The 26,356-nt window shown below is 48.5% G+C and overlaps 1 protein-coding gene across 2 annotated transcripts; it reads right to left on the minus strand.

Annotated features, from left to right (window-relative positions):
- Positions 1-361: 361 nt before the first annotated feature.
- LOC131482506 (activity-dependent neuroprotector homeobox protein 2-like) lies at positions 362-26,083 on the minus strand. Of its 2 annotated transcripts, none has more exons than XM_058676856.1 (4): positions 25,739-26,083; positions 15,069-15,189; positions 5,129-5,218; positions 362-3,831 (listed from the first exon to the last, which is right to left on the minus strand). In XM_058676856.1, the coding sequence occupies exons 2-4, from the start codon at positions 15,174-15,176 to the stop codon at positions 649-651; spliced, it is 3,381 nt and encodes a 1,126-aa protein (XP_058532839.1). In that variant the 5' UTR covers positions 15,177-15,189; positions 25,739-26,083; the 3' UTR covers positions 362-648. The 2 variants fall into 2 exon arrangements, with proteins under 2 accessions (XP_058532839.1, XP_058532838.1); XM_058676855.1 differs by lacking the exon at positions 25,739-26,083 and adding an exon at positions 16,539-16,801.
- Between the last annotated feature and the right edge of the window lie 273 nt (positions 26,084-26,356).

Raw genomic sequence — 26,356 nt, forward strand, 5'->3', positions numbered from 1 at the left:
CCTAGTTACTTCACGTGTAAAACAACTCACTTTATGAGCTAGACTCCAGACTTCACAGTCAATATATCCCTAACAAATGCATTTGATTTTCTATGAATTTTGATTGCTTTTTCCAAAAAAGCTATTAGGACAAACCTGAAAAAGGATAACTCAAAATTATAATCTAATAAGCAAGTGGCTTCCAAAGAAATCGGTCTAAGTTGATGCTGTTATGTCCCTCACAGGCAACACCAGAGAGCCTGTGCCCACGTCGCTGCACCTGCTGAGCCACCACTGCTGTGCAGGACACAGGAGAGCAGCCGCCCAGCCTACAGCCAGTCACACCACGCTTCTGAAAAAGAAAAAAAAAATCTGGAAATTCCTTAAATGGAAAACATGGCAAATTTTAGTTTTTCAGTTGTATAATTACTGACACTACTAGCAAAACAAGGCGTGCATGAAAAAATTTAATTTACATGGCAGAAAAAATAATTTACAAATCAAACTGTAGGAAACAATATATCTGAAAAAAACTAGTCTTTCTCAGCACCTGAAATAAATCTAAAGAGCAGCATAACAACCACTGAAATTGATTAATTCAACACAGTGAAGAAACAACCTATCTTAAATCTCAATAGAAAATCTATTACCTAGCACTTTCACTCTTTTTTATAAGCTTTCTGGTTCATACTCAAAGTTCAGTCTATGTTTAACATTTTTAAGTTCAGACATATCAAAGCCTAAAAGTACAGAGGGTTTGTGATTTTTTATTGCTTTCATGCAAATGTATCTACGTTTTCCAAAAAATGAAGCCACATCAATTTTCCACACCCATAGGAGTGAAGATAGCAATTCTATTTCCTTTTTAGTAGGATATGGTCTCTTGTGAAAATAATCTCTGAGAAACTGCTTTTTCTTCTCGTAAGAGCGGTCCTCGTATCTCTTGGGATCCAGTGCTAAAATCTGAAGCACGTCCTCACTGGCAGTCTGTCCCTCTGTCCTGCTCTCATTCCTCTGTCTTTTACAAGGCACAGCACTAGACCCCTTTTCTGGGCCAGGGGCTGCATCGGCATTCGGAAGGAGGGCCTGCTCCTCCCCACCTCTCTGGCCTTCCGCCCCCATGTGGCCATCAGGCAGCTTTCTCTTCACGGGAAAGCTGGCGTCGTGGATCACTTCCCCACGGACCAGGAGCAGCTCACTGTTGTTGATGAGCTCAGGCTGGATCTGGAGGTGGGAGCCGCTGTCCTTAGGAGCACTTCTGCAGCGCAGCAGGTGGATGGCGATGGCCGCCAGGGTCATGTTTCCAGTGTAAACCCCACAGCAGTGGATGCACTTGAAGGCCGGAGACTTGAGGATCGTGTGCACTGTGGGCATGATGTGGTGCCGCTCCTTCAGGTGCAGCTCGTAGGCTTCCGTTGTCCCAAAGGTGGCGAAGCAGAAGGGGCAGGTCAGGGCTGGCTTGCTGAGGCTTCCAGGCACGCCCTCAACCTGGGGCCTCACCTTCACGTAGACAGGCACCAGGGACTTGGAGTGTATCCCAGCAAGGATAGCCAGGTATACCTCCTGTTCGCCAAGCTCCTCTTTGGGTAGTGCAGTGATGAAATCCAGGTGGGGAAAGAGCAGGCTGCCATTGGCATCGAGCTCCAGCTGGAAGCCCCTGTTGCTGTAATCCACAGGCAGCCGCTTCTTCCCCAGGTGCACGGTCTTACTGTGCTCTGAGAGGCCCTTGATGTCATGGAAGGTGCATGGGCAGAACAGGCACGCCAGGCCATGCATCAGCAAGTGGCGGATGAGCTCCCCCTCTGAGACCAAGCGTTTGCAGGACAGGCAGCGGACCACTTTCTCCCTCGTCCACTTTAAGAACGGGGCACACGCTGCCAGCTTCTCGGGTTCCCTTTTCTGGTCCGCCTTGGACTCGCTGTGCTTATGAGCCACCTCCATGTGAACCTGGTACACATTGGATGGAAAGAGCTCGTTGCACACGGGGCAGGTTTTCCATTGCTTGGCCTGTCTGAGCACCTGATTTGCATCTGCCATGGGTGGAGAGGCCTGGATGAACATGCTCTGGGCCGCGCCCACTAGCACAGGAGGTGTGGGCAGGCTGGGCACAGAGCCGGCCGTCTGCGCAGATGCCCCTGAGGGCAGGAGCTGGATGGGCATCTGTGGCGGGGTGACGGTTGTGAGGCCTCCTGGGGCAACTGGCAGGGTGACTGAGAGTGGCGCCAGTGTGTAGGTGGGAATGCCATTCACTTGCTTTCCTGTGGGGATCAGCTGCCGGAGAATTGAGCCCGAGGTCAGAAAGGTGGTGCTCTGTGCAGCGGCAGCAGCAGCTCTCACTGGTTGGTTCACAGGCACAATGCTGGTGCTCACTGGGTGGTTCAGCTGCAGAACACCAGGCCTCACTGGCTGGCCCACAGGCACAACTCCTGACACGACGGGCTGGCTGAGCTGAAGAACACCAGAACCTACGCCCTGGTTCCCAGGAACGGCACCTGAGGCAACCGTCTGGTTAGAGGAAAGCAGCCCAGAAGAGACCCCCTGGCCAGGAGGGAGAACCCTCAATGGCACAGTCTGGCCAGGGGGCAGAACCCGAGATGGGGCTGTCTGGCCAACAGGGAGAACCCCTGACTGGACCATCTGGCCAGGGGGAAGAACCCCAGAAGTTGCTGTCTGTCCAGGAATAACCCCAGCAGGAGTCATCTGGCCCGTAGGCAGAACCCCTGATGGAACTGCTCGGCTCACAGAAATGACCCCTGGAGAGACAGCCTGCAGAACCCCAGGGGTGACAGTGGGGTTCACAGGAAGGACCCCAGGCCCAGGGGGCCTGTTTCCGGGCCCCACAGGCTGGGCGAGAGGTAAGACCCCAGGGCGAACGGCCTGGCTCACAGGGAGGACACCAGTGGCCACTGACTTCTTTGCAGGTCTCACGGGCTGGCTCAGGGGCAGCACAGGAGGATTCCCAGGCTTATTAAGTGGGACCCCGGGGGAGAGGAAGACAGGCTGAGGAGCCGACGGCTGTAGAGCTAAGCTGCTCTGGCACACGGGCAGAGGACTAGAGACCAGAGTCACCCGAGACTGGGCAATAGCAGATGGAGTGTGAGTGAGGTTCCCAGACGTGCCGGGGGCCACAGTCACCGACTGCACCACAGCTGAGCTTTGACTGTTCTGCGGCAAGGCAAGACGAAAGCAAGGAGGTGGGGCCGTGAGACCAGGAGCAGCACTGTTGTTGCGCGGGATGGCCATGCGTGCAGCTGGCTTCGGTGCTATATGCATTTGCTTCAGAAGTCCAGTCCTCTTAATGTGCTCTGAGATCACAGATCTAAGCTTGTTCTCCAAATCCCGGTGTGTATCTGATGTCAGGATGTGGTACATTAACGCATCCTGGCTGCCGGCACTGGCACTGCACTTCTTACAGTAGAATCTGTCAGACGGCGGCCCCTTCTCATCACTGGTCTTCGGTTGCTCACCCGTTTCCTCATTTCGTAGGCCAAAGTAGGAGTTAATTAAGTAATGAAAATGAGCTACTAGTACATGCTTCTTCATGCTGTAGTACAAAGTGTTGGAAAAGTTACATTTCAAACACGTAAAGCTTATCACATCACTCCTCGACGATTTTGTTTCTCCTAGAATATTCACCGTGTAGTTTTGGACTTTGCGAACAGGCGCGTGAAACATCCTGAAGTGCTTTCCCACCACTCTAGGCTGAGAAGCAAACACACAGTTGGGGCAAGGAATCACCAGCTCCTGGTCAATCTCATCCTCGTGGCAGCGATGCAAATGGTTCCTGAATGAAGTCAGCACCTTTGTCGAGTACTTACACAGGCTGCAGCAGTACGGCTTCGTCCGGTATCTCTGTTGAAAGAAGACCAAGTCTTAGGCACAGTCCAACAGAGCCAGCTGGCTGTCTGAGGCTGGGACAGGGAACGGAGTGTCTTTCAGAGCAGGAGTTAGCAAGCCTTCCCTGCAAAGGGCCAGACACTGAGCATCTGGGGACTCAGGCCACACAACATGGTCTGGACTATCACGGCGTGAGTGCCCGTTAGCAACAGGCCAGGAGCAGGCATACCTAAGCTCCAATAAAGCCGTGTTATGAACATGGACTTAAATGTCATGACCCACCAAACAGTATCCCTGTGTATCTTCTTGAACACTTAAACACACAGCAATTCTCCTAACCCTGTGGGATGAACACAGGATGTGGCCCACAACCTGCAGTGTGCAGATTAATCCACCATGCCATAGTTCTGAGCCCCTGTAGTGACAGCTGATGGTGAGTATGTTTCCGTCTGTTTACTTCAGTTATAGTTAGGGTTACTGAAGAAATCCTATCGCTCAAGTACAGTGTGTCCCAAGCCTTCCATCAAGCTTCCCTATACTCACTCCTCCGCCCACAGCAGCTTCCAGTCCTGCATGCTCCATTCACACACATGCTCCCTAAAGGTCCACCATTTTCATCTTGAATACTGTATATTACTGTACTTCTTCCTGTTACGACTGCCTTCGCTATCCAGCGGAAGTACCACCAGGTAATTACCACCTACATCAGTAAGCAAGCCCTCAGCCTTGGCGTGCGGCAGGCAGAACCATCCAGGTTCACGCAAGTGTACCCCGTGAAGGCCACACATCAGAGGATGAACAGTTGACAGAGCTCTCAGATGTGTGTTAAGTGACACATGACCATAAATCAGAAACACAGCTATGTACCATCATTATCAATCACCACGTCCAGCACACTTCCACACACAGGATGTGCTATCCTAAGATGATATGACAACGGCTCTAACCTTTCTAGCTGACAGAAATTTTTTAGCTCCATTTTAACCTACAGGACCACCGCAATATTCACAGCTGACTAGTGACAGAAGTGTTGTTCCGTCTCAGGGTTTTCACACACTCAACACTGAGGCACTGCTTTAGCTAAGCTGATGATTAAATCAAAGACCCATCACACACTGGCAACGTCAGACAAATACTATCACAAAACACTCAAGCATCGATAACCCTACATTACCAAACACTAAATTTCATTTTCCTTTCTCTTCCATGAATAGTTTAATTACAGTTCCTCTCCATTCACTGGCAACCTGATCTATTTAAAGGTTCCATTTACCCTTAACTTAAATAACACAAAAGGTATAAAAACACATACCACTTTCTTTCCAGAAGGCTCCCAGAGAGAAACATCACCCCAGGATGTGTTATGCAAGTACTTTTCTCCAGGATCAAAGTCTTTAAGGTCCTTTAAAAATAAAGAGAAAAAAGGGAGACAACATTATATGAAATCATAAGATCAATATTCCATTACAACCTGATCAAGATTACTTGGTGCCTAAGAAACTCTCATGGGAAGAGAGAAATGAAAGTAAAAGCATAAAAAATTATTAAACTTAGAAAAATGTTGAAATGATTCAACTTAAAACCAGTTTCAGAAAAAAAAAAAGTAGTTTCAGGGCCCAGTGCTGTGAAGCACGTAAAGCTGCCACAGCAGCACCAGCAGCCCATCCGGGTACCAGTCTGAGTCCCAGATGCTCCACGTCTGAGCCAGCTCACCGCTAAAACTCCTGGCAAAGCAGCAGACAATGGCTAAAGTGTTTAGGCCCCTGCGCCCATTTGGGAGACCCGGATGAAGATCCTTGCTCATGGCTTCAGGCTGGCCAGCCTCAGCTGTTGCAGTAATTTGGGAAGTGAACCAACAGATAAGAGGTATCTCTCTCTGCTTTTCAAATAAATAAATAAGTTTTTTTTTTTTTTTTTTTAAAGTCACTTTTTGGGCCCGGCAGCGTGGCCTAGTGGCTGAAGTCCTCGCCTTGAAAGCCCCGGGATCCCATATGGGCGCTGTTTCTATTCCCGGCAGCTCCACTTCCCATCCAGCTCCCTGCTTGTGGCCTGGGAAAGCAGTCGAGGACAGCCCAATGCATTGGGACACTGCACCCGTGTGGGAGACCTGGAAGAGGTTCCTGGTTCCCGGCATTGGATCGGCGCGCACCGGCCATTGCGGCTCACTTGGGGAGTGAATCATCGGATGGAAGATCTTCCTCTCTGTCTCTCCTCCTCTCTGTATATCTGACTTTAAATACATCTTTAAAAAAAAAAAAAGTCACTTTTTAAGAAACACGTAAGAACATCCAACAATTTTCTCTTTCTGTAAGCAAAGTCTAAGCATACAGCATAATTCTAAAGTGCCTATAAGTTTCATAAGTGCATTAAAGAAAACTTCAATTTTTATACTAGATACAGTATCTTTACATTATAGGGATTTTTTTTAAATATATTTATTTATTTGAAAGAGTTTCAGAGAGAGAGGAAAAAGAGGGAAGGAGGGAAGAAAGAGCAGGAGAGGGAGAGAGATCTTCCACCCACTGGTTCACTCTTTAATTGGCCCAGTGGCCAGGGGTGTACCAGGCCAAAGCCCATAGACCAGAGCTTCATCTGGGTCTCTCACATGAGTACAGGAGCCCAAGCACTGGGGCCATCTTCCACAACTTTCCCAGAGCTAAGTTAGAAGTACAGCCAGGACTCCAACAGGCACCTACATGGGACACCAGTACAGCAGGAAGCAGCTTAACCCACTGCACAATGATGCCTGCCCATGAACACAGTATTCTGAACTATACCTAACCATTATCATTTAGTCCTCTGTGGAGAACCAAAGGCAGTGTCCTCTTATCTCACTGTTTAAATATCGCTCACATCAGACATGGAAACAAAGGTAAGAACAAGCAAAGGGCTTTTTCTCAATTGGAACAGGCATTTTTAAAATAAGAATTTCCATTTTTTTAAAGATTTATTTATTTTTATTACAAAGTCAGATATACAGACAGGCGGAGAAATAGAGAGGAAAACCTTCCATCCAATGATTCACTCCCCAAGTGAGTTCAACGGATGGTGCTTGTGCCAATCCAATGCCGGGAACCAGGAACCTCTTCCAGGTCTCCCACCCGGGTGCAGGGTTCCAAAGCATTGGGCCGTCCTCGACTGCTTTCCCAGGCCACAAGCAGGGAGCTGGATGGGAAGTGGAGCTGCCAGGATTAGAACCGACGCCCATATGGGATCCCAGCGCATTCAAGGTGAGGACTTCAGCCACTAGGCCATGGCGCCGGGCCCTGTCACATGCTGCCGGGCCTGTCACACCAAGAAAAGTCCTGCCAGAGACCTACATGTAGGAATGGATGAGGGGAGGCCCCTGGTAGGAGGGTAAGCTCAGAAAGCAGGCCTCAGCTAGAGAAAAAAGGGACATGTCTTAGAACGTGAGCAGGAGACAAGCACAGCCCACAGGAAGCAGAGATGGCCGACTTCCACAAGCAGCCCAGGCAGGCACAAGTTCATTAACAAGGACTTAAGGCCATTTACTTCACCCACACTCAACCTCCAGTGTTTCATGTTAGGCGCTGGGAGGCAGAGACACAATTCCGGTTTCACAGGTTCATAGCTGCCTGTGGTCTAGATAAGAAAAAACGTTATGGTCACAAATGGTCTACCGGAAATACTACAATGAAAGAGCTGGGGTACGGTGGCAGAGTTGTGCTAAGTAACTGCCTGACTCCAGTTAGACTGAGTAAAGAAGCAGTTCAGATGGGGGCATGGCTAATTGTGACAGGGAAAAGAGAAAAATAAGTTCGGGGAGCAGCTTAAGCAACTACCCAGTACCCCCAGATCCCCTCTCAGTGGCCAGAACCAGGCCCACCTTCACTCCCCAAACAGCCTTCTGCTAACAGATCTCCTAGGAGGTATATGACATGGGTACAGGGTCCCAAAGCTTTGGGCCATCCTCTGCTGCTTTCCCAGGCCACCAGCAGGGAGCTGGATGGGAAGTGGAGCAGCCGGGACACAAACCAGCACTCATATAGGATGCTGACAGGTAGACGAATAGCTTGCTATGCCACCACACCAGCTCCACGGTACTGTGAAAGTAAGAAAATGCCTGGTGCGGTAGCCTAGTGGCTAAAGTTCTCACCTTATATACGTCAGGATCCTATATGTGCACCAGTTCTAATCCCAGTGGCCCTGCTTCCCATCCAGCTCCCTGCTTGTGGCCGTGGCAAGAAACAGAGGACAACCCAATGCCTTGGGACCCTGGCCCCGCATGGGAGACCAGGAAGAAGCTATTGGCTCCTGGTTTCGGATCAGTTCAGCTTGGCCATTGTGACCACTTGGGGAGTGAATCAGCAGATGGAAGATCTTCCTCTCCTCTTTGACTTTCCAATAAAAAATAGTAATAAGTAAAACTCTTAAGAAAAAAAGAAAACACACGACTCTTGGGGTGAGCAGGGAAGGAGGACAGACAGAAATAGAGACAGCTGAGAATGGGGTATCATCACAGTAACTTCAGGCCAGGAGTCACTGGAATATTAACAATCTTTCAGCACCCAAAGACCAATGCGTTTAGAGAAATGAAACTCAATACATCCTGGGAAGCATTACTATTCAGCTTGCCAGAAAAGTGATCCCTTCAAAGCTGCACCACAACCCAGAAAGCAAGCCTCAGAAGGGGCAAAAATGACTCCAACCACTCAAAGAGGTCCTAGAACAAAAACCTACAATATTTAAAGGAAACAAAATCTAAGCACTTATTAAATCCAATAACCAATACAAACTTTCCAGGAACACAAACACCAACCAGAAAAATGACCCAAAATCATGAAAAAATGACAAAAACATGAATGCAATAAAGAAGAAAAGTGGGGCTAAAAGTCCTCACCTTGCATGTGCTGGGATCCCATATGGGTGCCGGTTCTAATCCTGGTGGCCCTGTTTCACATCCAGCTCCCTGCTTGTGGCCTGGGAAAGCAGTCAAAGACAGCTCAAAGCCTTGGGACCCTGCACCCGCGTGGGAGACCTAGAAGAGCTCGTGGCTCTTGGCTTCGGATCAGCGCAGATCCGGCTGTTGCAGTCACTTGGGGAGTGAATCAATGGACGGAAGATGTTCCTCTCTGTCTCTCCTCCTCTCTCTACATCTGACTTTGCAACAAAAATAAATACATCTTAAAAAAATAATAAAAAAAGTTTTCCAAACTCTGAACCAAAGAATACATCCTTTAAAAAAAAAAGAAGAAAAGTGACCCAAGCTATACTACTTTTTTTTTTATTGGAAAGTCAGATTTACAGATCCAAGATCTGTATATCACTTGGGGAGGAATCATCAGATGGAAGGTCTTCCTCTGTCTCTCCTCTATATATCTGATTTTGCAATAGAAATAAAGTCAGATATACAATCAAGATCAAAGAAAAAATCACAAAGTTAGAAACGCTTTAAACTGAATCACCATAAAAACACAATAAATGAAACTTACAAAAAGCAACTAAAGCAAAGCCCCACGGGGAGGCAGGCCTTTGGTGCCAAGCATCTCATCTCAGCATCTGCTGCTAAACTCCTGCCCAGAGAGGCCGTGCGACCCACAGCCCTGGACAGGAAATCAACCCATACACAGCTGCTGCAGGGTGTGCTTGGGGAGTGTAGTACACACATGGCAGATTCTTTTCTCACTCTCTGTTGCTCTGCCTTTCAAATAAATAAACATTTTAAATACAATAAAAATGAATAACAAACCTTAAATGGTTGTTTATAGCCCTTGTCTCTATTCTTAGGGATTTCTGCTTTTTACCTGCTGGATGCTATGGTACAGTAAGCTCTGATTATTAAGTAAACAGAAATCAAGTTACTTCAAAAAGCAAGAACAACAAACAACACACACAAAGAGGAGCAGAAAGGAAGGGGATTGAGGACGGGAGGGAGAGAGAAGGAGCTATGATGGTTATCCTACAATCTATAGATACATTTCAAGAAATCTCTTCTTTGCATATTGACAAAAATTGATAGGGTCCAGTGCAGTGCCTTAGCAGGCTAATCCTCTGCCCGCAGTACCAGCATCCCATCTGGGCAGCTGTCTTAGTCTCAGATACTTTGCTTTTAACCCCCACTCCCTGCCCAGGAAAGCAGTAGAGGCTTTGGGACCCTGCACTCACACAGGAGACCAGGAAGAAGCTCCAGGCTCCTGGCTTCAGATCAGCTTAGCTATCGCCATTGCAGCCATCTGAGAAGTCAGCAGATGGGACATCTCTTTTAAACCTATCAGATAAAAATGCGTAACAAAAATAAAGAACCATGAAGAACAGTAATAAAGAGGACAAAAAACAGTTTGTACAGAAAAAAAAAAGTGGAAAACAGCAGTTGAAACTGAAGCCATCACCAATATTCTCACACCTCTGGTAGAATATTTGAGTGTCGCACCCGCGTGGGAGACCCGGAAGAGGTTCCTGGTTCCCGGCTTCGGATCGGCACAGCACCGGCCGTTGCGGCTCACTTGGGGAGTGAATCATCGAACGGAAGATCTTCCTCTCTGTCTCTCCTCCTCCGTATATCTGACTTTGTAATAAAAATAAATCTTTGAAAAAAACAAAAGAATATTTGAGGGTCGGGCCCAGCACCATGGCCTAGAGGCTAAAGTCCTCACCTTGAATGCACCAGGATCCCATATGGGCGTCGATTCTAATCCCGGCAGCCCTGCTTCCCATCCAGCTCCCTGCCTGTGCCTGGGAAAGCAGGCAAGGACGGCCCAATGCTTTGGGACCCTGCACCCACGTGGGAGATCCAGAAGAGTATCTGGGCTCTTGGCTTTCAATCCGCGCAGCACCAGCCATTAGGGAGTGGGCCATCGGACAAAGATCTTTCTCTCTGTCTCTCCTCCTCTCTATGTATCTGACTTTCCAATAAAAATAAATAAATCTTTAAAAATCAAGGACAGAATATTGAGTGTAGACAGATGGACATAATAAAGCAATTATGATGAAAAGCTAACCTTCTGTAGAATGTAGGCGACGAGTAAGCATGGATGCTCACTGTATAACCCTTTTACTTTTCTGCACGTTTGAAAGAAAGTTAATGATACACTGCAGGAGGTAAGAGAACATTATTAATTAATTAATTAATTAATTATTAAAGATTTATTCATTTTATTACAGCCAGATATACAAGAGGAGGAGAGACAGACAGGAAGATCTTCCGTCCAATGATTCACTCCCCAAGTGAGCCGCAACGGGCCGATGCATGCCGATCCAGAAGCCGGGAACCTGGAACCTCTTCCGGGTCTCCCACGTGGGTGCAGAGTCTCAATGCATTGGGCCGTCCTCAACTGCTTCCCCAGGCCACAAGCAGGGAGTATTTATTTATTTATTTATTTATTTTTCCTGGGTATCCATGCGGGTACAGGGTCCCAAGGCCAGAGCAGAGCCGATCCAAAACCAGGAGCCAGAAGCCTCGTCAGGGGTCCCGACATGGTGCAGGTGCCCAAAGACTTAGGCTATCCTCTGTTGCTCTCCCAGGCCACAAGCAGGGAGCTGCATTGGAAGTGGAACAGCCAGGGCACAAACCAACATCATAGGGGATGTTCATGCTGCAAGGCAGAGCCAATGCATTGGCCCCAAATTAATTAATTATATATATAATATATATTAAAAAAAACCTTCCAGTACCTATGGAATTGTGTCATGTAATGCAATGTAGTTAATGAATAAATGAGTAGAGAAAAAAAAAAGACAAAGTTACACACACACACAAAAAAAGAAAAATTATTAGATTTGATCATATTTTTTCCAAAACAGAAAACAGAACTTTAAAACTCAGAACTGTCAAATAAACATTAACGACTGGAAAAAAAAAAAAAACTTAACTTTCTATTACACTAGAAACTCCACTGTACTATATTGTTCCAATTCTATCTCTTAACTTCTGCTAGACTGCCTCCTACCAATCTAGAAAGTCAACAGATGACAACCCAAGTCACCCAATGCAGTGAGAGATGACAAAGTACTTGCGCCTCTGCCAGCCTCACAGGAGACCAGAACAGAGTGCCTGGATCCTGGTCTCAACCTGATTCAGACCTGACTGGTGCAGTCATTTGGGAAGTAAACCAACAGGTAGATTTCTCTCTCACTGTGTGTAGCAAATGTGGTTTAACCCACTACGTCACAATGTTGGCCTCAGTAAAAAAACAAAAAAAGAAAAAATATATATATATGTACACGCACATATGTACATGTATACATGCATGTATGTGCGGTATGTATGTATATACATATATATACATTTTTAACAAAACAAAGAGAAAATTAATTCTATCATATTTCATGCCTGTCCATCTGCAGGCCACTCTAGCAAGACTAGGAAATCAAGTCTTTTGCTAAAATAAAGAATTCGGTATATTCCCCTCAAACATCAAAATAAGTTTTTTTTTATACACGATGACTATAAAAATGCTTGCCCAGGGTGGACCGGGCAGGACTGAGCAAACCTTAGCCTACAAGCCAAACTAGAAGCCAGGATGGAACACAGGTCATGCCAAGCTAGGCTTTTGCACCTACTGGTCTGCATGAGCCAGGAACGCTAAGCCACAGTGTCTAAGGCAGAGGTCGGGACAGGTGAGGGGCTGTGCCAAGCTGAGTCAGAGCAACCACTGGCAGGCGCGTGATCTAAGGTTGGGAACAGACCTGCTTGGGGAGCTAAGGGGACAACCCTAGCTGGGTTGAGATTCCCACCAAGGGGCACATGGGCTAGAATGAGGGCTGTGTTCTGATCAGGAAACAGTTGTAGTCTCCCTTGACACAAGTGTGGACTGGGATTGGATGCACCAGGCCAGCCCAGACCCCAACACCGTCTGGTGTCCTGGAGGACCAGGGTAGATGTGGGACGGACTAGGCTAGGTCTCAACCCCCTACTGAGCCATGTGTGAGCCATATGTGGGTATGAACGAGCCATGACTGGGCTGAAACATCCAACAGCAAGGACCAGTTTGGGTTGAAGGCCAATCAGGAAAAGCACTGTTTCTGCTAGGACAGGAGGTGAACTGAGTAGGGCTGGCTCATGGACCCCCTGGTATGCACAAAATCTGGCACTGGGAGAGGTTCTGATGAAGGAGCCTGGGCAACTCCTCTGGCAGAACACAGATCCGGCAGGTAAGCACAAGAAACATGATAGGAAACAGCCCAGAACAGGCCATGGAAAGTTACCCACTGGCATACATTTGGCATGGGTCGGGGGCAGACCACGCTGAATCAGTTCATGTCATCCACTGGCAAATCCGAACACCAGAACAGTGTGGGTCGAGCCAGGTTCGGTCGCAACAAAAACCAGTGCACATTACAGAATGCCAATGTGAGGTTGCCTATATCGATGTGACCGCAGCACCCAACCGGCACACGTGAGCACCAGGAAGGGAGAGACGGAGCCGGCAGCGGAATAAGGGGTGGTTCCCTTGCTGGACAGCTACTCCCACTGGAGAGCGTGAGCTGGGATGGGGGCGGACCAGACTGGGCAGGGCTACAACACCTGTGCGCCTCATGTGGACCAGATCAGGGAAAAGCCAGGCTGGGCTGATTATTCCTACTGGTGCAAACAAAATTAGAGTGGGTGAGGGTTGTTTGGGCTTAGCCACAGCATCAGCTGGCAGAAGCTGGCACTGGGGTCTAATTTTGTCAAGTCAAACCACAGAACCACCTGGAGAGTGCATAATCCGGGAGTGGGAGAGGCCCGGAAGGGAAATAGTGGAACCCTTCCTCTTGGGTTACCACTTCCACGGGAGGGCACGGAGACTGGGACAGGGGGCTGAGGTGGCTGGACAGATACCCAACAGCATCTGTGGGGGCTGCATAGTGGAGCTGGTTAGATGGAACAGAGCTTTGATGCCCACTGACATGTATGAGAGCTGAACGGGGTTTGGGACATATTGGACTACTGCTGCGCATACTGGCAAACTAGAGTAGGGGACAGACCTGGTGGGGGTTATTGTGGGTCGCTTCGACTGGGCCGCAGCTCCCACTGGTTTATGCGAGGGCCGAGTATGTGCTGGGCAAAACCAGGCTGGACTGCAACACCCATTGGTTCCAGTAGAAGTCGGGGCTGAAACCAGAACCAACCCAGCAATTGCAACCACCAGCTGATCGTGGCTATGGGCTGTGCCGGGCCCTGTACTTGCTAGTACATACAAGAATCTGGTCTGAGAACACCTCAGACAAAGTTTCTTTGGAGATCTCCCCAGTCAAAATGCTGGACTCAGAACCCTAACCAAGAAAAGACAGAAGACAGAGCAAGTCAATCAACCATCTCAGCTATATGTTGGCAGTGAAATATGGGGCAAACGGAGACTCTATGATGGACTATGTCAATCAGTGGATTCTTCAATGACCTCATCGTGCTTGGAGTGGCAAGACTGGTAGCAATTCATAACTGGTGAACCATCAAAACCACTTGAGCAAGAACCTTGGAGCATGCCTTACATCCGGGACCTGGGGAGGGTGGGAAATTGGTTGGGCCTTCTCCCTTAATACCCCCCTTTAAACATGAAGGAAACAATATGGAAATAATAGTCTTACCTACTTTCCTATAGCCCTTGAACCTTTTTACCCTAATTAACTATGTAAAGATTGTCCAAAATACAATAAAACAAAAATGCCTGCCTAAAACTAACTTTAAACTCCAACAGGAATGACAGAGATCTCTGGCACAGAGATTACACTGCCTCTCGGAAGTCTGCGTCCCACGCTGGAGTGCCTGGGCTGAGTTCTGGACACTGCACTTCCAGTTCAGCTTCGTTCTGACTGCCTCAGTTCAGCCTGGGAGGCAGCAGATGACAGTCAAATACTTGAGAAGAGACACAAACTGAGTTTCAGATTCTTCTTTTTTGTCTGGCCTAGCCCTGGCTGTTGAAGTCACATAAGGAATGAACCAGCAGATGGAAGATCTCTTTATCTTTCTCTCTCCCTTTCAAATAAAAATGAAAATAAGTAAAGCCTTGAATAGCTTAAATAGTTTGGAAGTGGAAAGAAAAACAAGTTTTTTTTTTTTTATTAATTATTTTGCATTATGTTACAGTTTCATAGGCTCTGGGAATCCCCCCCACGCCCCTCCCCCCTGGTGGCTTCCTCCACCTTGATGCAGTATTACAGTTCAAATTCAATCAAGAGAAAAACAAGTTTTGAAGAGATTCATAGTACAAGCAATGTCCATATTGCAGACTCCTACCCATCCTTCAAAAAATTCAAGTGTGATCTCCATAAGCCAGCACTCCCATCCTCTACCCTGTGTTATAATTTCTTACCTTCAGCAGCTCCTTGCAGCTATCAAGTCCAATATCCATGAGAATGCCTTTGACCTTCTTTCGCACCTTTCTAATGCTGTCAAGATTTTCCACTGGTATTTGAAACATTTTTGAAATTTTCCTTAAAAAGAAAATAATAATATCACAGTAAGTATATACACACAGCTACACAAAACTGTTTATTAACAGACTAGTAACACACTGGAAACAGAGCGTCATTTTCAACAAATGTAGTTGGGACTACTGGATATACACACCCGATTCAATCAAAATAAACTCCTTCCTCATACCATGAACAAAAAAGGACCACATATTTACACATAAGAAAATCTACAAACGCTTACAGGAAAACAGCAAAGTTCACAATTTTGGAACAGGTAATAGATTCTCAAATATGACACTAAAAAGTTCTGCAATAAAAAATAGGTTAGAGTATGAAAATACAACACTTTTGGCGCCAGATGACATTATTAAAAAAGCAAACATGGGCCCAGCAGCGTGGCCGAGCGGCTAAAGTCCTCGCTTTGAACACGCCAGGATCCCATATGGGCGCCGGTTCTAATCCCGGCAGCTCCACTTCCCATCCAGCTCCCTGCTTGTGGTTTGGGAAAGCAGTCGAGGATGGCCCAGAGCACTGGGACCCTGCACCCGGGTGGGAGACCTGGAGGAAGTTTCTGGTTCCCGGCTTCAGACTGGCACAGCACCGACCGTTGGGAGACCCGGAAGAGGTTCCTGGTTCCCAGCTTCGGATTGGCGCAGCACCAACTGTTGCAGTCACTTGGGGAGTGAATCATCGGACGGAAGATCTTCCTCTCTGTCTCTCCTCCTCTCTGTATATGTGACTTACGGAAGATCTTCCTGTCTGTCTCTCCTCCTCTCTGTATATCTGACTTTGTAATGAAAATAAATAAATCTTTAAAAAAAAAAAGCAAACAATCCACAAAACTGAACAAAATACTTACATATCACATTTTTGCTCAGGAACCTATAACTAGCTTGGCCTAGAGACCCAGCTGCTGCTGTTTTCTGGGGAGTGAACTACAAAATGGATGACTGAGAATAAATAATAAACCTTTAAAAACATTAGAGGCTGGTATCAGCAAAATGACTCAACTGGCTAATCCTCTACCTGCAACCACTGACATCTCATTTGGGCACCAGTTCTGATCCAACTCCCTGCTTAAGGTTTAGGAACGCACTGGGGGATGCCACAAAGGCTTGGGATCTTGCACTCATCTGGGAGGTCTGGAAGAAGCTCCTGGCTTCACATCATATCAGCTCCGGCTATTGTGGCTATCTGGGGAGTGAACCAGCAGCAGATAGATCTTTCTCTGTCTTTCCTTCTCTCTGTAAATCTGTGTTTCCAATTAAAATAAACCTTAAAAAAATAGGGGACTGGCAGAATGGTATAAAGAGTTAATCCTCCACCTGCCGCTGCCAGCATTCCAGGTGAGGTGCTTCATGTCCCGCCTGCTCCATTTCCCTTCAGCTCCCTGCTTGTGGCCTGGGTGAGCAGCGGAGGATGGCCCAAGTGGTTGGACTCCTGCACCCATGTGGGAGACCCAGAAGGAGCTTCTGGCTTCTGGATTCAGCTCAGCATAGCACAGCTCCAGCTGCTGTGACCATTTGGGGAACAACAGCAGATGGCAGATAGATGAATCTTTCTCTCCCTCTCTTTTTAACTCTCCCTTTCAAATAAAAAAAATCTGTAAGAAAAAAGATAGTGGGGAGGCCAGTGCTGCAGAACAAGTTAAACCGCTGCCTGCAACATTGGCATCATATTTGACAGATCTTCAGATGCCAATATGAGGAGCTAGCGCAATGGCTCTACTGGCTAATTCTCCACCTCCAAGTGCTGACACCCCACATGGCACCAGTTCATGACCTGTCTAGCCCCCATCCAACTCCCTGCTGTGGCCTGGGAAGGCAGCCGAGGGTGGCCCAGGATCCTTGGGACACCGCACCATGTAGGAGACATGATAGAGGCTCCTGGCTTTAGAGCACTTATATATGGCTGCTGCAGCCATTTCAGGAGTGAACCAACAGATAGAAGACCTTTCTGTCTCTCCTCCTTTCTGTAAATATGCCTTTCCAATGAAAATAAGTTGTTAAAAAAATAAATAAGACAGGCCCAGCGCAATAGTATATGGTTAAAGTCCTTGCCTTGAACACGCCAGGATCCCATATGGGCGCTGGTTCTAATCCTGGAGACCCCGCTTCCCATTCAGCTCCCTGCCTGTGGCCAGGGAATGCAGTCGAAGACGGCCCAAAGCTTTGGGACCCTGGACCCATGTGGGAGACCTGGAAGAGCTCCTGGCTCCTGGCTTTGGACCGACGCAGCACCAGCTGTTGTGGCCATTTGGGGAGTGGGCCATCGGACAGAAGGTCTTCCTCTCTGTCTTTCCTCCTCTTGGTATATCTGACTTTCCAATAAAAATGAATAAATCTTCGGATCCGGCGAGACAGCTTAGTGGTTGGGGTCCTTGCCTTGAACGTGCCAGGATCCCATATGGGCACCAGTCCATATCCCAGCAGCCCTGCTTCCCATCCAGCTCCCTGTCTGAGGCCTGGGAGTGCAGTCAGGGACCACCAGGGCTTTGGGATCTTGCACCCACGTGTGGGAGACCCGGGGGAGGCTCCTGGCTTCAGACTGGCTCAGCTCCGGCTGTTGTGGCCACATGGGGAGTGAACCATCAGACAGAAGATCTTCCTCTCTGTCTCTCCTCCTCTCTGTATGTGCGCCTTTCCAATAAAAATAAATAAATAAATCTTTTCTGAATAAATAAATAAAACTTTAAAAAATAAATAAGACACCAGTTTGAGTCCCAATTGGCAGTTTCACTGCCAATCCAGTTCCCTGATAATGTGAATGGGAATGCAATGGAAGATGGCTCAAGGATATAAGCCCCTGCCACCCAAGAGGGAAACCTGGACCAAACTCCAGCCCTGGTGACTGAGGTCATTTGGGGAGGAAACAATCAACTGAAGAACTCTATCCTTTCTTCTACATAATTCTTCAAAGTAAATTTGTAAAAAAAAAGAAAGGAAATAACGAGAGCTGTCCAGGAAACAAAAACACTGGCATTCATATAATCCTACATAATAAAATGAAACCATGCAGCCAGTTTGAGAAACAGTCTGACTGGGGCCCAGCGTAGTACTCTAGTAGCTAAAGTTCCCACCCTGCATGCACTGGGATCCCATATGGACGCCGGCTTGTGTCCCAGCTGCTCTGCTTCCCTTCCAGCTCCCTGCTTGTGGCCTGGGAAAGCAGTCAAGGACGGCCCAAAGCCTTGGAACCCTGTACGCTCGTGGGGGACCTAGAAGAAGCTCCTGGCTTCAGATCAGCTCAGCTCCAGCCACTGCAGGTATTTGGGGAGTACACCAGTGGATGGAAGATCTTTCTTTCTGTCTCTCTTTCTCTCTGTAAATCTGACTTTACAATAAAAACAAATCTTTTTAAAAAATAGAACAATCTGACAGTTCCTGAAGAGTTAACTACGAAATTATTAACAGCCCCCAAGAGAAAGACATTCACAAACACCACACCAAGATGCCAAGAACTATATTCTTCACCATGATCAGAAAGTAGCCAGCACCCAGATGCCCACAACAGAATGCCAAGAGCGAAGTGTCGGTCTGTGTGGAGACACTGCAGAGTAAGAACAGTCAGACATTTGGAGAAAATACAGAGTACAGTAAATTCGTTAGACAAAATACAAGAGGATACTGCTGGGAGAGCTGAGGGGTGATGGCAAAGGGAACATAATTTCTTTTTGGAATAATGACAATATTTAAAAATTGTGGTGACACATGCTAAATGTGCTAGAAGTAATTAAATCACATATTTTAAACAGGAGAACTGTACAAAGAGATTTTTTTTAAGATCTGTTTTTACTTGGAAGTGTTACAGAGAGGGAGAGACACAAAGACAGATCTCCCATCTGCTAGCTCTCTTCTCAAATACTGGAAATGGCACAGCTGGGCTGATCTATGGGTGGGCGGCAGCGGCGCTGAGCTCTCGGACCACCCTCCATTGCTCTCCTTGGTGCATGAGCAGGGTGGTGGGTCACAACTGAGCAGCTGAAACTCAACCTGGCTTCCATTTGGAATGCTGTTGCTACAAGCAGAGGATCAGCTTGCTACACCACCATGCCAGCCCCCAAAGCAGTTAAATTCTACACTAATAAAGCTATTGTTAAAGCACTGGAAAAGATATCACTCTAAATCAAACCTGGTATGTCCCTGGACGAAGTAGTGGGCTGCAGCCTGTTTTCAACTGTCAGTGTGTATACAACAACTCCCCTGCAGCCTGGGATACTGAACCCCTCAAAAGCCTGGCTTAGAGCCCTAGCCTCCTACTGAGGCAGACCCTGGAAGCAGGGCGTGGTGGTTCAAGCAGCTGGGTTCTTGCCATTCACACCAAAGGCATGGAAGAGCTCCTGCTTCCTTTGCCTAATACCAGATGTTACAGGCAGCAAACCAGTGGGCAAGACATCTCAGTTCCTTTCTCTGGCTTCCAAATAAAATAAACTCAAAATAGAGATTAATATAGAAATAAACATTGGAGAGGTTGGTATTTTAGGTAGGCTACTGCCTACATGCCAACACCCCATAAGAGCAACAGCTTCGATACCAGCTGCTCCACTTCCAATCTACCTCTTAATGCTCCTGGGAAAGCAGCGGAGTATGGTTCCAAGTACTTGGAATCTGCTACCCACATGGAAGACCCAGAGGAGATGGTTTATTTGTGTTCTTCAGTGTAAAACATCACCTAGGTAGCTCTAAGGCAGAAAACTCAACAGCATTGTTGGTGCTGGAGGGAAGAGGAGGTACAAGGAAATCCCGCTTTGGGGGAAGATGGGCAAGAATATCAGGAGCACATGGAAGAGACATAACGTTGTCTGCATCTCTGGAAAACTGTTTGCTACAGGCCGCAGTCTGTTGCCATCATGATGTATCTGATGCTCACTGTCCCACATTTGCCTATGGAACCCTCTTGAGGCTGTTTTCCTTTGCCCCTTTGTTGACCTGCAGTCTATTTTATGCACAGATGTTCAGAGCTCATCTTGACAATGCTCTGGTCAGTCATTTTCCCAAGGAGTTTCCAGTTATGTTTTTTTAAGGTTTATATATTTTTATTGCAAAGGCAGATCAGGTTTATGGAGGAAAGGAGCCAGGAGCTTCTTCCAGGTATCCCATGTGGGTGCAGGGTCTGGAGGCTTTGGGCCATTCTGTATTGCTTTCCCAGGCCTTAAGCAGAAAGCCGGAAGGGAGGTGGAGCAGCAACGACACAACTGGCCCACATGGGATCCCAATGCTTGCAAGGTGAAGATTTAGCCATTGAGCCAGGGTGCAGGTCTGAGCTTCTGTTTTTGTCTTAAGGGTGAGTTATTTGAAAGGCAGAGCTACAAAGAGGGAAGCACAGATCTTTATCTACCAGTTCACTCCCCCCAAAAATGGCCACTATTGCTAGGCCCCTGCAATTCCGTCCAGGTCTCCCCTGTGGCTGACAGGGTCTCAAGCACGGGGCCATCTCCTGCTACTTTCCAGGCACATCAGCGTGGTGCAGAATTAGGACTCGGGCTGGTACCTGCAGGCTACCAGCATTGGAGGAATCAGCTTAACCCACCGTACCTTGGCGCTAGCCTCACTGTGGTTCTTTCTAACAAAGGTTGGATTTAGAAATCAAAACTGCACCACAAGTCCCCACTGCTACTGAAGTGCAACTGCCTCAGCTCAGCAGACAGAATATGGAATACCTGTATGGATGGGGGGGTGGCAGACTTCAAAAATCTGGATAATGAAGTTAGTTTCTAGAGTTTTGATGGTTCCCTTGTGAGTACAGAGGATGCTCTGTCTGTAATAATGTGCAGTAATGTAGCATCTTTTTTTAGCAACTTACTTTCAAATGATTTGGGGGAAAAAAGCTCTTCTTTATCTCTCTTTTTTTTTTTTCAAAATATGCAAACATTTACAAAATTTTGGAAGCTAAAAAAAATCTATCAGCCAAATGCAATTGGCAAACATTTTGGTTGCTTTATAATTAAGAAAATGCCAAGTAAAATAAAATGCAGGCCTGGCGTGGCAGCATAATGGCTAAAGTCGTCTCCCTGCCAGGATCTCATTCAGGTGTGGGTTCTAATCCTGGCAGTCCCACTTCCCATCCAGCTCCCTGTTTGTGGCCTTGGAAAGCAGTAAAGGACAGCCCAGGTCCTTGGGACCCTGCACCCACATGTGGGAGACCCAGAAGAAGCTCCTGGCTCAGCTCCAGCCGTTGTGGCCACTTGGGGAGTGAATCATCAGACAGAAGATCTTCCTCTCTGTCTCTCCCCCTCTGTATATCTGACTTTCCAGTAAAAATAAATATTAAACATATATATAATAAAAATAACATCAAATGGCACTGATAATGAAAATTTTAATTTCTATATGTTCAGATGGCAACTTGGCAATACCTAATATTTCCAAGGATAAGTTCTGAGCCTACAACTGTGCTACTTTTTTTTAAAGATTTATTTTTATTGGAAATAAAAAGTGTTAGGAATGGTTAGAGGAAGGACAGCCTACAGCGGGCAAGAAGGCTGAAGCTCACACATTCCAGGTGAACAGATAAACTTCACAAACTGAGAGAAGGGGTCAGCGTAGTAGCACAGTGTGTTAAACCACTACCTGAGACCCCCCATATGTGGTGGTCTAAGTCCCAGCTGCTCCGCTGCTGACCCAGTTCCCTGCCAATGCACCTTGGAAAGCAGCAGTGGATGGTGCAAGTGCCTGGGACCTGCCAACTGTGTTGGAGACCCAAATGGAGGGCCTAGCCCAAGCCCTGGCCATTTATGGACATTGGGGAATGAACCAGCAGATTCCTGTCTCTCCCTCTAACCCTAACCCTCTTCAGTAGGTAGCCAGATGACAGCTGGCTAGATAGAGCACTAGAGAAATGTGGAACATATTTTGTGAAAATTCAATATTAAATCAGGTCACAAAGGTGGACTGAGATCCAACTAACTGGGCAAGGGGGAAGAGCAGGAGGATTAACAACTAAGGGCAAGGACTTTCTGGACAGTAACAAGGAAAGCTAAAGCTTTGGAGTAATTCAGCTTCTTCTTAGATAGTGATGTGGAAAGTGTGTCAGCTTTCAGGGACTGTGAGCACTGTAGAACTGGGGGAATACAAAAATTGCAGCAAGTCAAAATGTGCTGAATTGAGTTTTGGTCTTCAGGAGTTTAGGCTAACAGACCTACTGCCAATAAACTGTTGACGCAGTTTAGCAACTAACCCCAAGGAAAGACCCTGCCAATCCCCCACTCTATCCGGCTCCTTTCTACTCACTTCTACTCACTGTCATCACACTCTGTAGGGTTCTTTCTAGAGCTAACTGTTCAAGCAGGACCAACTCCATGCATCTCAAACAAGGAAGCTAAACATAGGACTTCTGAGGAATAGTCTCAACTTACACAGCAAAACCCAATGGTGCTCCAGGACACAGGAAAAACACAGAGTACCAGCACTGCTTGGCTCTGAGGCAGGAAAGTCCTGGGCCGCTGGTCCTCGTGAGCTGGGAGGGACTCCAAAAGTGCTCACAGAGCCTACGTCACTTGTTCAAGGCTTGGCATGTGGGCCAAAGAACTGCAAAGCTTCTCAAATTCAGAGGAAGTATTCATTTTCAAACTTACGTCTGCCTATTCTTCCCTAAGTGTTACTGTGCCCCCCGAATGAACAACACAAATCCCTTTTTACTGTACAAAAAAAAAAAAAAAAAAAAACTTTTTTTTAAAGCAGATTCTTGCTGCTTTGAAGAAATCAACTTTATATCACAAAAACAAAAACACAAGTAAGTTAAATAACTCATATCCTCAACAAATCTTTCAAGATCCTTGGTCTCTTATCAATCATTTTGGGGAAGGGAAGCTCTCTTTTATCTATATTTTTCCCAGTGGAAAACATGATCATTTATCCTTTGATGCATTCTAAGACTTTATCATAACCTGTCCATTCTAAGACACAAGATATCCACACAAAATTCTCAGTGAACACACATGCTACTTTTACTGTTCGCCATTACTCTTACCACTAGGTACAATCTGTGTGCCAATAATCTACCAATCTACACACCTCAGCTCACAGCAAATTACCTTTATTCTCAAATTTTCTGGAGGATCTGAAAGTGCACCACGGACATGCAAAAGGAAATATTATTTCCTCTGTGTTTTTTAGTACTGTGAACATTTAAGGATATTCTTTTATGAGAAAAACACATTAGGGTAGTAATGTGTTCTAAGGCACAGGACCTTCCCTGTGCTTGGCTTGTGCAGAATCTAGACGCCATAAGGGAATTCCTCTGACAGACAACCCAGCACAGCACCAGCCAGGGTTCTGGAACTGCAAGCCGACATAGCTGTCACTCAGTTTCATTTACTACTGGTTCAGTTAGCTTCAGAAAATCCATCTTTCTAGACCTCAGCCCATCACCTACCAAACAGGGAGGTTGGAAACCTCTGCAGAGTGTGTCTGAGCTCATATCTGCAACACATTCCAGTTCATGAGCATTGAGTCTGCTCTAACAACTGGCGCCCTGCCACCCACATGGAAACCTAGATGAAGCTCCTGGCTCCTGGTTGTCTGGCCACAGGCCCAGCAGCCATTTGAGGAGTGAACCAGCAGACACAAGATCTGCCCCATGTAACTTTGCCTTTCAAATAAACTAATCTAAAACGTTTAAGGAAATACACAAGCCCAGCATTGTAGCCTAGTGGCTAAAGCCTCGCCTTGCAAGTGCCCAGATTCCACATGAGCACCGGTTTGTGTTCCAGCTGCTCTACTTCCCATCCAGCTTTCAGACTGTGGCCTGTGAAAGCAGCAGAGGACAGCCCAAAGCCTTGGGACGCTGCACCTGTGTGGGAGACCAGAAGAAGCTCCTGGCTCCTGGCTTCACATGGGCTCAGTTTCGGCCTTAATGGCCAGTTGGGGAATAAACCAGCAGACAGAAGATCTTTCTCTCTGCCTCTCCTTCTCTCTGTAAATCTCCTCTCCAATAAAAATAAGTAAGCCTTTAAAAATAAACAAACAGTAACCTAAAAAGCAGGACTGTGCCATAAATGAAAGCAAGATTCAGAAGGTCCAGGTTCAAACCCCAAGGAAGGATACTGCTCCCTAACCCTAACCCTAACGCGGCCCTGACAGGTCCATGACTCCCGGAGGGCACAGCAGAGAACACTAGGTTCACCTTCTCACACCAACAGCCATCAAGGAGTCACCAACAAACAGCGCGTTGCAATGGGGTAGGTTCCCCTGAAAACTCCTGGGATCCACTCTAGGCAGCTGCAAGTCTACCCCCTTCACCGACACCCCCATCAACCCCAAACCCACATCTGTGTCTTCCCTCCTCAGGGAACACCGGCTCCAGCAGGCACAGCTCCACACCCACCTGTCCCAACCCTCACCGTTCACACAGGGGCCCTTGCACCCCCTCAGATGCTACTCAGTCTCCAAGCTCTGTGTTTGCGGAAACCCGCGTACACAGGTCTTTCGCAACACCTGCCCCTTTACCAGCGTGTGCGGGGTACCGCTGGCCTCAACCCTGAGAGAGGGACCAGCAGAGGACGCGCCCAACCAACGTCCGCAGCCTTCAACAGCATCCAGACGTTCAAACCCATAGAAAGCGCCTACGAATGGAAGACCTATAATTCTGCGACTGAAATAGTGGACCGACAGTTACAATCAGTGACGTTCCAAGGCCAAACGTCTGTAGAAATGTTGTCTACACGGAGTTCGTCGCGGCCAGCAACGGCAGAGCAAGTGCTCCTCCGCTCGTGCGCATCCAGCACGCACAACCCAAAGCTCGAGGTGAGGGCGGGGTAGCCGCGACCCTTTCTCCGGGCCCAGCCTGGGGTCACGGAGGGGGTGCCCAGCCCAGGGCTGCACCTTCTCTTCCCGTCCCTCACCCGTCCGCTCCTCACCTTGCCCCAGTTCCCGTCTCTCGCGTGTCCGCCGTCGCACTCCCCGAGCTCCCCGTTACCCTCGTTCCCCATCCTGCTCCCGTATCCTCAGTTCCCTGAAACCTGGTCCAGTTCCATTCCCCGCCCTGTCCTCACCCCTCGCGTGCCACCAGTCCTGTCCCGCTCCCTGCATCCCCCTGTTCCCCGTCCCGCCCCCCTGCCCCATCCCGCCCGCCCTGCTCCCGTCCAGTTCCCTGTCCCCGTCCCGCCCCCACATCCCCCATTCCCCGTCCCCTTTCCAAATCCCGCCCGCTCCCGTCCAGTTCCCCGTCCCGCTCCCCGCCCCGTCCCTGTCCTTGTCCCCTTTCCCCATCCCGCCCGCTCCCGTCCAGTTCCCGGTCCCCATCCTGCCCCAGTTCCCCGTTCCCTGTCCCCGTTCCGTTCCCCATCCCGCCCCGCTCCCGTCCAGTTCCCTGTCCCCGCATCCCCCGTCCCCGTCCCCGTCCCGCTCCCCGCCCCTCGCGTGCCGCCCGTCCCACGTGACCCGAGGCCAGGGCGGGTCGAGGAGCGTCGGGGGACGACGGGCGCCGTTCGGGCCGCGAACCCCGCGCCCGGAGAACGTCCCGGAGTTCCGGAGGCCGCGGGGGCGCGGGCGGCGCGGGCAGCGCGGGCGGGTGTGGACGGGGCGGGCCGGGGGCGTCGCCGCGCGGGCCGGGGTGGGGGTGTACTCACCGCTGGGCTCCGGCTGCAGCAGCGCCGCGTCCCCTGCCGCCTCTCGCCGCGCCCCGCGGGGCCGACCGCGCCTCGCCGCGCGCGGCGGGACCCCCGCCTCAGCGCGAGCCCACCCCCGGCGCGGCCCGTCCCCTCCTCCCGGCGCCGCCAGAAAGAGAAAATGGCGCTCGAGTGTCTCCGGAAGTGACGTAGGTCCTCATTTGCATGAGGCCGCGGCCAGCCAAAGGGAGCAGAGTGTGCTGGGGGACCCTGGGGCACTTCCCACAGGCCCCCTGGGTCCCTGGCCAAGGCTGTCCTTGAGGCTCTGGGATGAGCGTGGGGTCCCCGGATGGAAGACCCCCTTGACCCCACACCTGGACCAGTGGCTGTCCAGCCAACCTCTTAACACCTCTGTGTAATTCTCACGAGAGTTTGGGTGGGTGGTGACGTCATCAAAGGGGGTGGGGAAGTGTCCACCATGTGATCCATCACGTGGGTCCACCAGAGCTTTTACTTCATTTACATGGAATGGGGTGGAGCCCTAGAAGTTAGTAGCCCCGCCCCCAAGTCAGAACCAATAGGAAAACTGTTTTGAGAACATTGCCTTGCCATTGGCCAATAGGACTTTGGCTATCATAA

This window comes from Ochotona princeps, chromosome 18 (genome assembly GCF_030435755.1).
Source record: "Ochotona princeps isolate mOchPri1 chromosome 18, mOchPri1.hap1, whole genome shotgun sequence".
NCBI classification, from domain to species: Eukaryota; Metazoa; Chordata; class Mammalia; order Lagomorpha; family Ochotonidae; genus Ochotona; species Ochotona princeps.

What these genes read in the sequence shown, in the direction of transcription:
- LOC131482506 (XM_058676855.1), bottom strand. Translation starts at nt 16,621, where the DNA reads ATGGGTGCAGGAGTCCAACCACTTGGGCCATCCTCCGCTGCTCACCCA. An exon ending in GCTGAAGGGAAATGGAGCAG is followed by an intron (nt 15,190 to 16,538) that starts GCGGGACATGAA and finishes TTTCTTTTTAAG; the next exon opens with GAAAATTTCAAAAATGTTTC. An exon ending in GCTGCAAGGAGCTGCTGAAG is followed by an intron (nt 5,219 to 15,068) that starts GTAAGAAATTAT and finishes TTATTTTTAAAG; the next exon opens with GACCTTAAAGACTTTGATCC.